The 17,276-nt window shown below is 44.7% G+C and overlaps 1 protein-coding gene across 3 annotated transcripts in view; it reads left to right on the top strand.

The window, feature by feature from the left end:
• The window catches only part of LOC138638860 (zinc finger protein 550-like), a 66,880-nt gene that overhangs the window by 39,840 nt on the left and 9,764 nt on the right, over positions 1 to 17,276 (top strand). For 2 of the 3 annotated variants that reach the window (XM_069728551.1, XM_069728550.1), the window contains 3 exons: positions 1,724 to 1,822; positions 3,840 to 4,355; positions 7,698 to 8,332. In XM_069728551.1, the coding sequence (XP_069584652.1) occupies positions 1,724 to 1,822; positions 3,840 to 4,355; positions 7,698 to 8,209 (1,127 nt within the window). In that variant the 3' untranslated portion in view covers positions 8,210 to 8,332. Of the gene's footprint in view, positions 1 to 1,723; positions 1,823 to 3,839; positions 4,356 to 7,697; positions 8,333 to 10,442; positions 10,536 to 11,010; positions 12,963 to 17,276 lie in introns of those variants that run through there. The other variant, XM_069728553.1, reaches the window with a different exon arrangement.

Here is a 17,276-nt window from a genome sequence, read left to right as displayed (position 1 = left end):
CTTCTCCAAGTTATCTAGGTTCTTTGGGTGTCTCATGTGGACTTTAATCTTGAGCTCCTTCCACAAGTTTTCAATTGGGTTAAAGTCAGGAGACTGACTAGGCCACTGCAACACCTTGATTTTTTGCCTCTTGAACCAGGCCTTGGTTTTCTTGGCTGTGTGCTTTGGGTCGTTGTCTTGTTGGAAGATGAAATGACGACCCGTCTTAAGATCCTTGATGGAGGAGCGGAGGTTCTTCGCCAAAATCTCCAGGTAGGCCGTGCTATCCATCTTCCCATGGATGCGGGCAAGATGGCCAGGCCCCTTGGCTGAGAAACAGCCCCACAGCATGATGCTGCCACCAACTTGCTTGACTGTAGGGATGGTATTCTTGGGGTCGTATGCAGTGCCATCCAGTCTCCAAACGTCACGTGTGTGGTTGGCACCAAAGATCTCGATCTTGGTCTCATCAGACCAGAGAACCTTGAACCAGTCAGTCTCAGAGTCCTCCAAGTGATCATGAGCAAACTGTAGACGAGCCTTGACATGACACTTTGAAAGTAAAGGTACCTTACGGGCTCGTCTGGAACGGAGACCATTGCGGTGGAGTACGTTACTTATGGTATTGACTAAAACCAATGTCCCCACTGCCATGAGATCTTCCCGGAGCTCATTCCTTGTTGTCCTTGGGTTAGCCTTGACTCTTCGGACAAGCCTGGCCTCGGCACGGGAGGAAACTTTCAAAGGCTGTCCAGGCCGTGGAAGGATAACAGTAGTTCCATAAGCCTTCCACTTCCGGATGATGCTCCCAACAGTGGAGACAGGTAGGCCCAACTCCTTGGAAAGGGTTTTGTACCCCTTGCCAGCCTTGTGACCCTCCACGATCTTGTCTCTGAAGGCCTTGGAATGCTCCTTTGTCTTTCCCATGTTGACCATGTTTGAGTGCTGTTCACAAGTTTGGGGAGGGTCTAAAATAGTCAGAAAAGGCTGGAAAAAGAGATAATCAATCCAAACATGTGAAGCTCATTGTTCTTTGTGCCTGAACTACTTCTTAATACTTTAGGGGAACCAAACAGAATTCTGGTGGGTTGAGGGGTTGAATAATAAATGACCCTCTGAAAAAACTTTTCCCAATTTAAAAAAAAAAAATAAACAAAGAAATAACATTCTTTTTTGCTGCAGTGCATTTCACACTTCCAGGCTGATCTACAGTCCAAATGTCACAATGCCAAGTTAATTCCAAATGTGTAAACCTGCTAAATCTGCAGGGGGTTGAATACTACTTGTAGGCACTGTATATACATATACACATTTACACAAGGCATGTATACATAAATACACACCCATTTACATACTCGCAAGCATACATTCATATAGTTACATAGACACACTTTCTGCCAGAGGCTGACCTTGTCTATAGTCTCCGGTCCTCACCCATACATATGGGGGTGTCACCGGTCTGAGCCCTTGTTTGATGTAGTATTCGGATTGCCTATAGTGCCCACTCCTCACCCATACATATGGTAGTATGTGGTGACATCATCAGTCGCTGTGGCCTATGATGTCATTTGACAAAAGTTAAGAAGTAATGCCAAGGTTTTATTGGTGACTTTGAAGTCATTTTATAGTAACTATGCTTGTGGAGCAGGAGTAACAAAGGCCCCCCACCACCATTACTCACACCTGATAGAGGCACATTTACGTTTGTGGTCCCTGGTGATGTATTGTTTGGTTATATATCCAGGCGCGGTGACCACAAAGACAATCAAACAAGAGGAACCCGAATACATCAAGGTGTCGGTAGGAGGGCAAGGGCCACCGAATACCACAGTACCATCAAGAGGTAAGAAACCATCGAGAACATATCTGAATTGGTGCCTCCTCCCGACTACCTGTTGTGTCGTGGACCGGAGGGAACAGATGAGGTTATTTCCCATCACTGAGATGTTGGTCGTTGTGACTTCAGGTCATGTTCACCCCTCATCACCATTATTATAATGGTCTTCTGTATAATCCAGAGCCCCCCACAGCTGATTGAGAGACATCTCCTCATACTGGGGAGCTCTTTCAGTCCTAATAAAGGGTATGGACACCTTTTTAGTTAACGGGTAATTATTTTTTGTATTTTGGACTTAAAATATTTTTTGCCTTCTATCGCTTCTGTGTTGCACATTGCTGGTCGTTGAATGAGTTACCTGAGGTTACATCAATGAGCCCATTCTCATGGAAAGTTTGTTAGTCATGTTTTATGTCTTTATCTGAGCTCCTCTGTCACATTCCCACCAGGAGGTCGGTCAGTGGATGGCACAACACACACAATGGAATGGAAATGGGGAGAGGAAGGCCCTATCGATAGGGAATGAATGACGTGACACCCCCTGAGCTCAAACCTGAGCCTGTCCCTGCTCTCCCCTAACACCCTAAGCGGGTCCTTTTCCCCCCCCATCAGGAACCTCATCCCTTACTGTCACCTCGCACTGCCCTAGCTAGTGCACTGGCTGGCAATGGTGCTAGCCTCACCACTGCAGATGGTACAACACGGGATGGTGACAAACACGAGACAGACAAGGTATAAAAACAACACTTAGCTTCCAGACTTCGCTGCACTGCCAAGCTCCACACCACAGATGACACAGAAACAGGACTCCAAAACTCCAGAAGTAGCTGACACTAGAGAGCTGCAATTGCACAGCTGGTCTCCATAGAGAAACTCTTATCGCCAACAGTCAGCTGATGGATCAGGTGACTATTAGTGATGAGTGAATATACTCGTTACTCGAGATTTCTCGAGCATGCTCGGGGGTTCTCCGAGTATTTTTTAGTGCTCGGAGATTTAGTTTTTCTTGCCGCAGCTGAATGATTTACATCTGTTAGCCAGCATAAGTACATGTGGGGGTTGCCTGGTTGCTATTAACGAGCTTCCGCAGGTAATGTTGCCCTTAACAATGGGGAAAGACACAACTGCATTGGGAGCTAATTGATCTCTGGTCTGAGTTTACACCGTACATTGGCTTTAGAAGTTGACCACGTAAGGACATTATTAGGGTTGAGCGACCTTGACTTTTTTAGGGTCGAGCCGGGTTTCGCGAAACCCGACTATCTCAAAAGTCGAGTCGAGTGAAATCGGCCGATTATGGCGAAAAGTCGAGGATCGACCGAAACACGAAACCCAATGCAAAGGCAATGGGATTTTTTTTTTTTTTTTTCTTCTCTCTCTCTCTCTCTCTCCCTCTCTCCCTCTCTCCCTCTCTCTCCCCCTCTTTCCCCCTCTCCCTCTCTCTCCCCCTCTCTCCCCCTCTCCCTCTCCCCTCCGTCCCTGAACTGAAAAGCTGGTGTTACACAGTGCAAATCGCTACAGCGCACAAGCGACAACATGGCGATAGGCGTCCACGCCCCTAAGACCTATGTCATCACTCTGCCCACGCCCCTTCATTGGCTGAAAAAAATGGCGCCAAGCGCGTCATACGAAACGCGACTTTGGCGCGAAAGTCGCGTACCGCATGGCCGACCCCACACAGGGATCGGGTCGGATTTCATGAAACCCGACTTTGCCAAAAGTCGGCGACTTTTGAAAATGAACGATCCGTTTCGCTCAACCCTAGACATTATCAAGATTGTGGATTGTCTTTGCTGTGTTCCTTCAATGGATGCGTTGACTTGCTGGTGTCAGTGTGGTTTTGGAATGAACAGATTGGGTTTGGAGAGTTGCTGCGTTTAAACTTGTTGTTATAGTTTGTGGCCCCTTACACTCTCCCACCAGTACAGATTCACCAACGGTACTCTCGATTGTGATTGTCCTCTGTGCAGGTGTGTGTGCCCACCATCTCTAAACTTTGCTTTGTTCTGTGCCAAAATGACAGATACAGGTGAGCCGATCTTGCATATCTCTGATACTGCGTCGCCCTCACAATTCCCTGTGAGTCACATCTCGAACTCCTTCGGATCTCAGTCTGCTTCATCCCCCTCTTCCGGAGTTCCACGTCTGCGAATTGTAAAGTTCACTGAGAAGGAACTTGACGTCCTTGTGGACCTGGTGATAGAAAATTACTCCAAGCTTTTTGGCAACGAAGCTGATATTACCTCTGGTATGGCTAAGAATGCCATGTGGCAGGCCATAGCCAACGAAGTGAGCGCGGTAGGGGTGGCTTCACGCACAAGCGATAAAGTCAAGAAGAGGTGGAAGGATGCTAAGCGGAAAATGAACGAGAAGCTGAGCGAGGCCTTGGCTCATGTTGCCGAGACAGGGCGCCGACCCCCACCGCACCTGAGGTTGACACAGTACGAGCAGAGGCTGAGAAATTTCTTCAAGCCAGAATACAGCAAAGAGGTTGACTGGAACCGAGACAAGGAAGACCTCCCCGAGGAGGTGGAAGCCGGTAAATAATCTTATTTTGTGTATTGTGAAGAGGTTTTTGTTTGGTTTCTGAGCATTCTGTTACATTGCTTTAGTAGACGCCATGTGAAACGGAAGGCTCCAATGAGCAAATGTGAGATGTAGGGTCATGTAAACCTGGTTACCCAGGGCCCACGTATCAGCGCCATTAATGTTCAATATAGCACTCCTGGTGTCAAGGAGGAAATACAAATATCCCTGCTCTAGGTTATTAGTGTTATCCATGGTGTCTAAAGGGTCAGTATACTAACTATATTTTCTAGTAAGCAAATCTCACTGGTGTGCAGAGGGTTAACAATACTACCCATGTAGTCTCCTCAAATAATATCAATGGTGTCTAGAGGGATAATAATACCAGCCATGTCTTCCACTATGATACAACCCCAATTTTAAAAAAGTTGGTCCGCTGTGTTAAACGTGAAGAAAACAAGAATGCGATGATCTGGAAATCTCCTATCTCCATACTTTATCAAACACAACAGGGATCGCAGATAAGAAGTTGAACGTTGGACATTTTTCTATTTTATTTGAAAACGTGAAGTCATTTTGAAATTTATGGCAGCGACGCATGTCAAAAAATTTGGGACAATTGTCAAAAGGCTGGAAAAGCGATAATAGTGAAAAACATCTGGAGGGTCAATGTCCGTCTAAGTCACATGACGTTGTGTAAAAAGAGCATGTGAGAGAGGCAGAGTCTCTCCGAAGCAAAGATGGTCAGAGGTCACCGATCTGGGAACAACTGCGTCTAAACATTGCGGAATAATTTCAGAAACGTGTTACTCAATTAAAATGGAAAAAATGTCCAACGTTCGTCTCCTGATCTGTTCTAAAATATGGAGATAAGAGATTTGCAGATCATTGCATTCTTGTTCCCTTTACATTTTACAGACGGTTATACTTACTACCCATGTTTTCTAGTGGGATAGTAGCAGTATTCCTGGTGTCTAGTGGGTTAGGGTTATCGCCATATTTTTGGGTAGGATAATAACAGTCCCCCTTGTGTCTACAGGGTTAATATTAATATCTCTTCTAACCTGATGGTTAGTGTTACTATCCCTTTTTGTAATATGATAATACAATATCTGTTTCTGGAGGGTAGCTAAGAATATCCATGCAAGGCTAAAAGTTCCTTTATTGATGCAAAATATATATAAAAACAATCTCATAAAACAAAACAAGACTAGCAGCAAGGTAATGGGGTGGGGGTAGATGGTAAGCCAATGAAAGGATTTGTATCCTACGGGTGGATAGGGAGGAAGACCACCAAGTATTATTTTAATATGGTAAAAAACATTTGTTACCATAAAGTTTGTAATGCCTTCACATCCAGAAACATAAAAAAAAATTTAACTAAGGCATAAAAAGAATTGGCAAACCTTACCCATTCCACTGGACAATCCCCCAAAGAACAGACCAAAAAAACCCAACGCGACTTTCTCTTCCCCTTTTAGAAAGCCATGGAATAAAGAAGCAAAACGCGCGTTGGGGATTTTTGTGTTTTTTTTGAGGGATTGTCCAGTGGAATGGGTAAGGTTTGGCAATTCTTTTTACACTTTAGTTAAATATTTTTTTGATGTTTCTGGGTGTGGAGGAGTTACAAACTTTATGGTAACACATGTTTTTTTACCATATTAAAATAATATTTGGTAGTCTTCCTCCCTATCCACCCATATGATATAAATCCTCTCCCTGGTTTACCTTCACCTCCGTTACCTGTCTGATCCATTGGGTTAGTTATACTACCCATGTTTTCTATTAAGCTAATCTCATTATCCATGGTGTCACTGAGGGCTAGTAGGGATAGCCATGTGCCCTAAGAGGATAGTAGTATTATCCCGGGGGCATAGAATTACGTCTCCATTATCTAGTCAGTTAATATGAACCCATAAGACGCCAGGGATAATATTTCGTATTTTTTCTGTGCAGTGGGTATGTAAAAAAATATAAACCTGCCTGATAAAAGGATAATAATTATTTTCCTGGTATCTAGTGGCTTTGGGGGCTGCAGGTTATAGACTAATCAGGAGCTGAGCAGATAGTCGTTTGGTTTTGTAGGATAACATTCAATCTGTATTCGGTAAATCCTTGTTCCTTCTGGACCTTAGCTGACCACGCTAGAGGTTTTGTGGCTGCCAAAAATGTAGAGTTCAACCAATTTTTTTTTAGCAATCGGCACCTTTTTATGTCTTGATTTTACGAGAGGTCAGTAATAATTTACTACCGGCCACCATAGTTCGACAGTTTGCATATGCAAAACAGATCTGTATGCCATCCATGGTGACCCCAACCAGGACACATATCATCGCGGGGGCCGATTACTGATTTACCAGTTTAACATGAACACTGCACATTGTTGTCCAAGATGACAATCTTCACAGGCGGCCATTGATAAGTCGTTCAGAAAATCTCTACTGTATAGTCAGCCTTATGAGTAAAGCTTGGGGCTCATCGCAAGAGCTGGTACTGGCAATGGTCTCCATGAAGGATTATGATGTGTGGAAGTGTGATGTGTGAAATATTTTTCTGTTGTAAACGGAGTGAAGGAACAGTAATGGAGTCACTGAAGTGGGAGAAGAAAGACACGGGAATGTGGAATTCCTGGAATGAGAGAAGCTTGAGTGGACAGTGGCTCCAGCAGAATAAAGGAGACTTGTCCAGGTCATTGAGAATTGGTTGGATTAAGGGGTTTTCCAACTTGGGGCATTTTCGGGCGTTTATCGAGAAGAGTTGACCGGCATCTTTGATTAGGAAGAAGCCCCATCGCCCGCTGTCAGGCATGAAGTTGTGGCCGCAGTTGTGCAGCTCATTCCGTTCTGTTGGAGCTTTGAGAATTCTCGCTTTCTCGGCAAATATATCTGACGTTTGCAGCATATCCTATCACTGCCTCATAACGATCCTAGATGGGAACATTCTTTTTAGGGAAGAATTTGGAATAAAATTAGTTGAATTCAGGACTTGGATTTATACGGTCAGAGATGTAAAGGATGAAGGCGGCTAAGCCTAGGATTACAGAAACATGGGAATTGAGAAATTTTGTTTTCATTATGTTTCAGCCAGAATTTCTAATCCTACATCATATCAGATCGAGTAAGATTATAGGACTGCATGTAAGAACGAGAGGAATGAACTGGAATTAGGTAAACATTGAGAGTAGAGGAGATATTTCAAGAACCGATACAGAAGATGCCAGTTTCTCAGTCATATAGGATTTGTAGAACTTTGTTGAAATGTTTTGGGATTACGGGGAGGGTCCAATGTCATTGTAAAGAGTTGATTTACATACAATTATTACCTGTGATAATGTGATAACTTTTCTGTGTTTTAGAGCCCGTAGATTGTGTTCATTCAGAGGCGGCTTGCAGCTTCTCTCCTCAGTGCCAGGATGCAGCTGAGGACTCCAGTAAAGACTCCTCAGAAGAACCATCCATCATCTCACCAGACAGTCAGCATCAGCCCAAGGATGTTATTGGAGAAAGAGAGACCACTGCAGAGTTAAATCCTGAGCCTCGTGACCACCATCAGTTGTCCGCTATAAGCTGCAGTCTGCATAACCTGACTTCTCACCAGCAGGAGTCCAACCTCCTCATGCAGGAGCAGAATGCTATCTTGTCACAGATCGCGTACTCTTTGAACCTTCTACAGATTAAACAGACCGACGGACTGGCCACCCTGGGCAATATTATACAAAGGGGCATTGAGGTCATACGTCCTGCCTCATGTATGTCGCCCAGTGATCGGACCACAGAGCACCCCAGCACCCACACAGGTCTGCAGCGGCAGGCGATGACCATAAGTCATTCCGATCAGCCAGTCCCCCCAAAACGAAAAATAACCTAGTCAACTCCTTCCTTACCCCAGACTCCTATCCGTGACGCTTTCGATGTTTTTTGGGTTCTGGTGATTTTTTTTTTTAAGAAATGTCTCTGAATTTAAAAAAATATTTCATTATTATTGTTATAAATAAACAAAAAAAAAAGACAAATGAGGGAAGTTTTATTTCTTGTGCGTAACGAATGATGGAGAGAAAGTGAAGTGTGAGAAGAGTCTCCCGGATGTCCCCTCGAATACCATGACATTATGCACAATATATTATTAGGGTACACGTGCCGAATGTGCAAGGAAGGGGATAGACAAGCAAATTCACTATGCATGAGACATGTCGTGACAGCCGATTGGTGCAGTTTTGTGCAACTGATGGTGCCTGCCAAAATGTGCCAGATGGAGATCGTCTAATGGGCAACCTATGCTCAATATAGAATACCCTGTAAGCTGATGTGGATCGGGAGATCTAGTCGAAGCCTATCTCCAATAACATTTGGACGGTTGGGATTGTGACCACGCGGGCCTCTTTTCTAGGGGCTCCAGCTTCTTTAACCCTATGAAAACCAAGTGTCAAGGATTCACTATCCTGTCCCAGGGCACTGCTCGTTTGTGATCCCTTGTGGTTGACTTATCTTCTCCAATGCATTAAATGCAATACCTTAGCGGTACAACTGGCCCTGGACCCTATAGCAGAGACCACAGAACGGATTTCAGGTCAGGGCAAAGGTTTTTAAATATTTGCTAGCTGGCCACCCTGGGACATATATTCAGTCTCAAAGTTAGCCCTCACCCTCCACACTATCCCATACATGTTTGATGATAGAGCTGGCGGTTAAACACCCAGTTTAAATGTCTTCTTTAGCTTACATGCCCAAGTAGTTCTGTTCTCGAGTCCTCCTGCCTGGTCTAATGTGATCCATGATCCTGAAGTCACAACCAGCATCTCACATTTGTATTCACTATGACTTCTTACTGATTATACAGAAATGTGTTGTAAGTGGAGTGCTAAAATATCCCTAATGCGGGGCAATGCTTCATAGGCTTGAGTGTGGATCTTTATGGGTTCAAGTTTGGTTCTTTAAGAGGTGAGGTTCGTTTTTTCATGAGGTTAAGTATAGGGTTGAGCTAGGTTCTTCATGGGGTGGAGATTTTTTTAAATTCTTATTTAGGTCTGCAAAAGAAGTAGGATTTGGTTAATCGTAGGGTTGGTGATGGCTTCTTTGGGTGGAGTTTGGTTCTTCATAGGATGGAGGTTTTTTTTTTATTATTTTGTTCTTCATGGGTAGAGTTTATTTTTATGGGAGGAGTTTGGCTCTTCATTGTATGAGGTCGCATGAATCCATTATTGTGGGTCATATCCTTGTGGTTAAGACAGGTGGGTTAGACCATTCCTCAGTTTTCTCTGATGGTTTGCGTGGAATAGTCTGTTGCAATGATTTTCTCTGTTAGACTATTTAGGTAATAGTCATCCATTAGTGCTAGAGTATATTGTGAAAGATGTATAAACCTTACTTCTATGTTGCACCCTCAGCACTACCAAATCCAGCCCGCAATTTAAAGTATTAAGGTTTATTGTTGGTGCAAATAGCCATATGCAGGGGCATTGTTATAATTGTATTTAGTTGTATTTATTTACCTTCATGCTTACTAAACCTGTACAGACGATCTTGGGTGTATTAACACTGCCAACTTCCGTTCTTTACACTTCAGGGTGCATCTAGGATTATAAGGCTGGCAAGTGACTTCTCTATGAACAGATCAGGTGCCTGTTCGTAGTGTTATCATGGTGCTGATGTTTTACATTCGCTCAGCCCAGGGTCTTTCACCCAATGTGGCCCATCTGTGAGTGGAAAATGGTAACGAAAAGAAAACTGCAACCTCGTTTTGCCTGTTACCCCCATAATATGGGTTCTTGGTGCTCGTTGGTTCTTCATTCCACTGAAATGATTGTCATCCATACTTTCATTGTAAACTAAGAAAGTAGGGGACGGAGACGGCAGCCATTTTAAAAAGAGTCATAAGCTCAAAGTTCAGAACCTTGGGTGAGAACAGTTATCAGTTCCCTAAAAGTGAACTGAAATGATCTGTAAAGACTGGAGAGTTTCTTTGAAACCTATTTTGGTTAAACTAGGATTGCTTGACAATAATCAGATTTTATTCAGTTTCTAACTCTTCCCAAGACAACTTTTGCCCCAGTTGACCTTTCCTGCAGATAATTCACCTTCTCCTTTTCTTTCTTGCTCCATAGACAATAATTCAACCTCCAGGATACAAGAGATGACAGAGATTTGGATAAACCAGACTTCTGGAGACATGGAAACTGCTGAATGTTCCAACCAAGGTGAATGGAAAGACCCAATACCATCCAAACCTGCCAACAAAATACTTGGGATTCCACGATTCTTAGGTCTGCCCAAACTATGCCCAACAAAGCCCATACCTTTTCTAATCTTCTGTGGTAAAATGGTGATTAGTTTAGCTCATATGTACCCAAAACATGTCCAGGTCCACCTAGATTCATCTACCGAAGCCATAGCCAATTCTGTCCATGTCTGCTTAAACCAAAGTCAGTTCAATAATATTCATACTCGGGTGTGCCCAAACCAAGCCAAGGTCTGGCCTGGTGGCCCAAAGCATACCCAAGTCTGCTAATACAGTATTTCTAATCGCACCCAAACCATTCCAGTTTATTAAATTATGTCCAGGTTTGCCCATACATGCCAAACCATACAACTGATTTGCTCCTTCGTTGCCTTGGGGTCCTGAATGGGCTGTAAGTGCTTCCTCTATAACACTGTGGTGTGTTTCATTTACAGAGAACAGGCGAGACATGACAGCGGAGGATGATCCAGCTAGCACACACTGCTTCCTCAACGACTCATTCTATAAGTGCAGCAGTTGGCACAATCACATTGGCATCTTATCTCCTCTGCCCCAGCACAGAAGAGACCGGCCTTACCAGTGCAGCGAATGTCCTAAATCTTTCTTTGACCTATCCCGTTTCTTAAGACACCAGATCGGTCACACAGGGGGAAGACCATACCATTGTCGACATTGCGTGAAGACTTTTCGACAACCCTACGAGCTCATGGTTCACCAGAGAGTTCACACAGGAGAGAAGCCGTATCAGTGCACTGTGTGCGGCAAAAAGTTCATCAAGAACTCGATCCTGAAGGTTCATCAGCGAATTCACACTGGAGAACGACCTTACAAGTGCACCCAATGCACTAAGAGTTTCGTCCAGTCACATCATCTAAAGACTCACCAACGGACCCATCTAGGAAGCAGGTTGCAGAACTTCTAGTGGAACATCAGGACTAGGGGTCTTTTTCTGGGGTGGGTGGAATCTTAAGATTTCATAATTTCACCAAAGTAGGATAAAAGAAGTGAAAAGCCAATGATCACGGCGATGAGGAGCAATCGAAGGGACAACACCTGGTAGGAGACAGAATGAGACTTGGCTACAGATAGCCTACCCAACAACCTCAGTAGTACATTTATGAGATTAGACACAAGAAATAGAAATTCATCCTTAGAGCCATATTTATTTCAAGTCTGATTCTAAATTTTTCGTGCAAATATCGATGCAAATTCCCACTCAGAAAGCCATGCCGATCCTTAATAATATCTGACACTGGAACCCTCATTAATGGCCAAGAAGTTCGGATTCCCACGGGTGGACACTGACATACATTTCACTTCAGGGTGGCCTGTGAACCCCCTTGAACAAGCTGACAAAGTGGTCTTACATGACCCTAAAAATTTTGGAAAATCATAATGTTCTAATGTAGAGGATCGTGTCTTGGCATTTCAACAAAACCTGCTCAACCTGTAAGAATGTGGGAAAGAATAGAATGCTGTGGTTTTTGCTTTTTTATGATATTGTAATTTGGGAAGTAGTTGTATGGTAGGCAGATGCAGCAGTCTCATTCAGGCCCTGGTGCTTGAGGGTCCTCACCACATAAGACATCAATATTGTAAACGTTATGTGGTGGAAGCTAAAAAAAATGTAATACTGGGTCCAGATAGTTTTTTTTTTTACCCTACTATGGGCTATAAAAGGGCTCGCGTCACAGTGTTGAACTCATTAGTGAATGTGATTGCTAAAAGACCAAGTTCAGTGACCTCCACTGATCTTAGCAATAGGATCCTATAGTTCCACGTTTATATGAAGTGGCAACCGAGCAAAGTCTATATAGTACTGTTGGAAATAGCGGAGTATAGCACCATCAGCCTCTTTGGACAATAACTGGATCACCAGTATGCATGCTTAACTCAGTGGCCTATTGAAACATGGGACTTAGGACCTTCATTTTCGTGAACTCTGGGGGTCCCAGTGGTCAGACCACTTATCCCTCATCGATCATACACTTATTATCTCTTACAAGATAGGGAATATGTTGAGATCCAGCTACAACCTTTTAGGTAGTGATAATTTTTCTGCATACCATCAAAGTCAGTAGTTAGGAGTACGTTACAGATGCCACCATGATGGCGCTCATTTCATGGGAACTGCATCGTGGATACAAGAGCCCAAAGAGTTTGGTGAGGTCTTAATGCTTTATTCCATGGAATTGGAAGGATGATTATCGCATGCAGGAAAGCACGCGGAGTCTGATGGGATATTTCAGTTCCAGAAATCTTACTCCTTTCATATTCTCACTCAGACTACTGAGCAGGTGGCGGTGTCACCAGGACTCCTGTCCCACACCTCTCTACCTCCAGCATTGGCCTCTCAACCAGGAACACTGCTCCGCTTTTCACTAAGGTAAGTGATCAGTTGATATCTTGTCTATTTCATGCAAAGTGGTCAAGACAACACCAGAAATGTGGGTGCCTGACACAAACCTGGCGAAATGTGCCATGAACGGTGCCCCTATAACATTGTCGGCTACTGTGCCTCAATAACAATGAAAGCCTCAGTGCCTGTATAAGTACCGCTATCACAGTGAGTACCACAAAGCCTGTAGAACACTGACATCCACTATACCTCTATAAAGTTGTAGAGTCCATCAAACCGGCCCCAATGGCAATCATGGAGCTTCATAATAGTAACAGCAACTGTATCCCCTATAACCATGACATCCAGTGTGCCCAATGACAGTGATAGTCACGGCGATCCAATTAAAAGTGACAATTCTAATGATCATCCCATAAGTACCACCTGTGTTCCCTCAGTCGGTGCTATTTCTTCCATGAGGCTAGATAAGCGTTATCCGGGAGTGAATACTAACCTGTTTCTCAAACCCAGTGTTAAACTGACAGTCAGTTCAGCGGAGCGGAAAGATGTTGGTTCCCCGCTGTCTGAACTCCATTGCAATCTTTCAGGTGCAAATACAGTTGCAGAAATTAGCGTTTGCACTGCAGATGTGGCATAAAACTAATACCATTACTCTGTTGAAGTCACTACTGTGCTGCAGAGGAGGGGAGGACGAGAAGGTAAGTGCTCCATGGAACCGAAGGTACCAAGGACCTTTATTGTTGCCCCTCATACTAACACCCCCTACGTGTTAGTGTATGGGTACAGTATGGGGTCATTGTGAGAGTGGGCACAATATAGAGTTAGGGCAGTGTGAGGTCACAGTATGGATAAAGAAAAGTTGAGCGATAGTATGAAGATATGGCATCATGTGGATGTGACAAACTCACTGGAAAAGTACTGGAGGGGATATATGTTTGACTGAGGCCATTAACTTAAGTGATTTGAAACCAGTGGAAGATTTAATGAGACCTTGTTCCTGTATCTACCTATGTGTGCAACCGAGTGAACCAATCTACCACATGTGGTGGAGAATGCGGGCAGTCTCCCCAGGAAGCACTTGTGATGGCTGTGGACAAACGGCATGTCCTGGGTGAAGATGGCCATAAGCCAGGAAGTGAAGTAAACCAGCATAGAGGAGCTGATCAAACACCTGGTCCAAGTCCAACAGCAGCAGTAGGTACAACAGCAGCAGCTGCCACAACAGAAAACAAATAAACAGTTGATGCAGCAGCGACTGCAACAGGAGGTGTTTACATGACAGATGTAACGGCTCGCAGGGGCCATTTTTGGGAGGCCTGCTGCCCCTGCTCCAAGTCCAGGTGACGATTCATACTTCCAGAAGGCGTTAAGAAGAGCGATGGAAAAAATGACCACGGGCTATGATGTGGAAGCTTTTTTGACTAAAAGGGCAGCAGAGCAGTAGAAGCTGCCACCGGAGCAGAGGTGGGAGGTGCTGGGCCCCCTCTCTAACTGGCAAGAAGGCTTATTATGACTGGGCCTTATAGAATGCCCAGGAATATTCCAAACTAAAAACTGAGATACTGGTACGCTCGGGGGGTGACTATGTCTGTCCAACCTCAGAGTCAACTACTTGGCATATTGCAGTGATAAACTTCCTTGCTCCCTAATGTTCGATCTGGTACAGAATGGTTGCAGCTGGAGTCCTCCACCCCAGTTCAGATGGTAAAGTGGGTCATAATGGACAGATTTATCCACTCCCTTCCATAGCCAATGCAGACCTGGGTTGCCCAGGAGGACCCTCGAAATGTGGACAGCTTGGTTGGGCTACTGGAAAGGTACCAGGTGGTTGAGAGGTCCCTAAGGAAGCCGGGCGGTGTTGCATTCCCATACTGGGGTACCCACAAGGAGCCTGAATCTCAAAAAAGAAGTAGTAGAGCCATGACTGGGGGATTCAGAGGTTCCAAGGGGTTGCCAAAGGCTGCTGGTAAAGACTTGTGCTGCTTGAAATCTTACAGCCCTGGACACATAACCTCCCATTGTCCTATGTCCTCTGAACATATGAACTGCAGCATAGGGAGGCGGTGGTCGTACTATGCCTATCCCGCCTGCAGTGTGGACTATCAGCCCAGTGAGGGGTCACCGGCATGTCTCATAACAATAAATGGGGTACTGGTGTCAGGACCCTTGGACTCGGTGATAGTAGAGCACGACTTTAGCTTATTCTGAAACTTACAGTCATAGACAAAAATTTTGAGAATGAGACAAATATTATTTTTTCCAAAGTCTACTGCTTCATTTTTTCTAATGGCAATTTGCATATACTCCTGAATGTAAGAGTGATCAGCTTAACAGCAATTACTGTACTTGCAAAGTCAATATTTGCCCAGAAAATGAACTTTAACCCCCAAAACACATTTCAACATCATTGCAGTCCTGCCTTAAAAGGAGCAGCTAACATCGTTTTAGTGATTGATCCATTAATGCAGGTGTGGGTGTTGATGAGGACAGGGCTGGCGATCAATCAGTCATGATTAAGTAAGAATGACATCACTGGACACTTTTTAAAAGGAGGCTGGTGCTTAATATCATTGTTTCTCTTCAGCTAACCATGGTTATCTCTAAAGAAATACGTGCAGCCATCATTGCACTGCACAAAAATGGCCTAACAGGGAAGAGTATCGCAGCCACAAAGATTGCACCTCAGTCAACAATCTATCGCATCATCAAGAACTTCAAGGAGAGAGCTTCCATTGTTGTCAAAAAGGCTCCAGGGCGCCCAAGAAAGACCAGCAAGCGCCAGGACCATATCTTCAAACTGTTTCAGCTGCGGGATCGGACTACCAGCAGTGCCGAGCTTGCTCAGGAATGGCAGCAGGCTGGTGGGAGTGCTTCTGCACGCACTGTGAGGCGGAGACTCTTTGAGCAAGGCCTGGTTTCATGGAGGGCAGCAAAGAAGCCACTTCTCTCCAGAAAAAACATCAGGGACCGACTGATATTCTGCAAAAGGTACAGGGAGTGGACTGCTGAGGACTGGGGCAAAGTCATTTTCTCTGATGAATCCCCTTTTCGATTGTTTGGGACATCTGGAAAACAGCTTATTCGGAGAAGAAGAGGTGAGCGCTACCACCAGTCTTGTCTCATGCCAACTGTAAAGCATCCTGAAACCATTCATGTGTGGGTTTGCTTCTCAGCCAAGGGAATCGGCTCACTCACAGTCTTGCCTAAAAACACAGTCATGAATAAAGAATGGTACCAGAATGTCCTCCAAGAGCAACTTCTCCCAACCGTCCAAGAGCAGTTTGGCGCCCAACAATGCCTTTTCCAGCATGATGGAGCACCTTGCCATAAAGCAAAGGTGATAACTAAATGGCTCATGGAACAAAACAGAGATTTTGGGTCCATGGCCTGGAAACTCCCCAGATCTTAATCCCATTGAGAACTTGTGGTCAATCATCAAGAGACGGGTGGACAAACAAAAACCAACAAATTCTGGCAAAATGCAAGCATTGATTATGCCGGAGTCCCACAAGGTTCAGTTCTTGGGCCCTTGCTCTTCTCCATTTACACCTTTGGCCTGGGACAGCTCATAGAATCTCATGGCTTTCAGTATCACCTCTACGCTGACGACACACAGATCTACATCTCTGGACCAGATATCACCTCCCTTCTAACCAGAATCCCTCAATGTCTGTCTGCTATTTCATCCTTCTTTTCCACTAGATTTCTAAAACTTAACATGGACAAAACAGAATTCATCATCTTTCCCCCATCTCACGCGACCCCCCCAACGAACCTATCCATTACAGTAAATGGCTGCCCACTCTCCCCAGTCCCACAAGCTCGCTGCCTCGAGGTATCCTTGACGCTGATCTCTCCTTCAAACCACATATTCAAGCCCTTTCCACTTCCTGCCGCTTTCAACTCAAAAATATTTCACGAATCCGTTCATTCCTCACCCATGAATCTGTAAAAACCCTAGTCCATGCCCTCATCATCTCTCGCCTTGACTACTGCAACCTCCTGCTCTGTGGCCTCCCCTCTAAAACTCTCGCACCCCTCCAATCTATTCTAAACTCTGCTGCCCGACTAATCCACCTGTCCCCCCGCTATTCCCCGGCCTCTCCCCTCTGTCAATCCCTTCACTGGCTCCCCATTGCCCAGAGACTCCACTACAAAACCCTTACCATGACGTACAAAGCCATCCACAACCTGTGTCCTCCATACATCTGTGACCTCGTCTCCCGGTACTTACCTACCCGCAACCTCCGATCCTCACAAGATCTCCTTCTCTACTCCCCTCTTATCTCCTCTTCTCACAATCGTATACAATATTTCTCTCGCGTATCACCCCTACTCTGG

The sequence above is a fragment of the Ranitomeya imitator genome, chromosome 5 (genome assembly GCF_032444005.1).
Source record: "Ranitomeya imitator isolate aRanImi1 chromosome 5, aRanImi1.pri, whole genome shotgun sequence".
Classification (NCBI taxonomy): Eukaryota; Metazoa; Chordata; class Amphibia; order Anura; family Dendrobatidae; genus Ranitomeya; species Ranitomeya imitator.
Note: the sequence above shows the minus strand (reverse complement) of the source record. Positions and strands in the feature narration are given on the sequence as shown.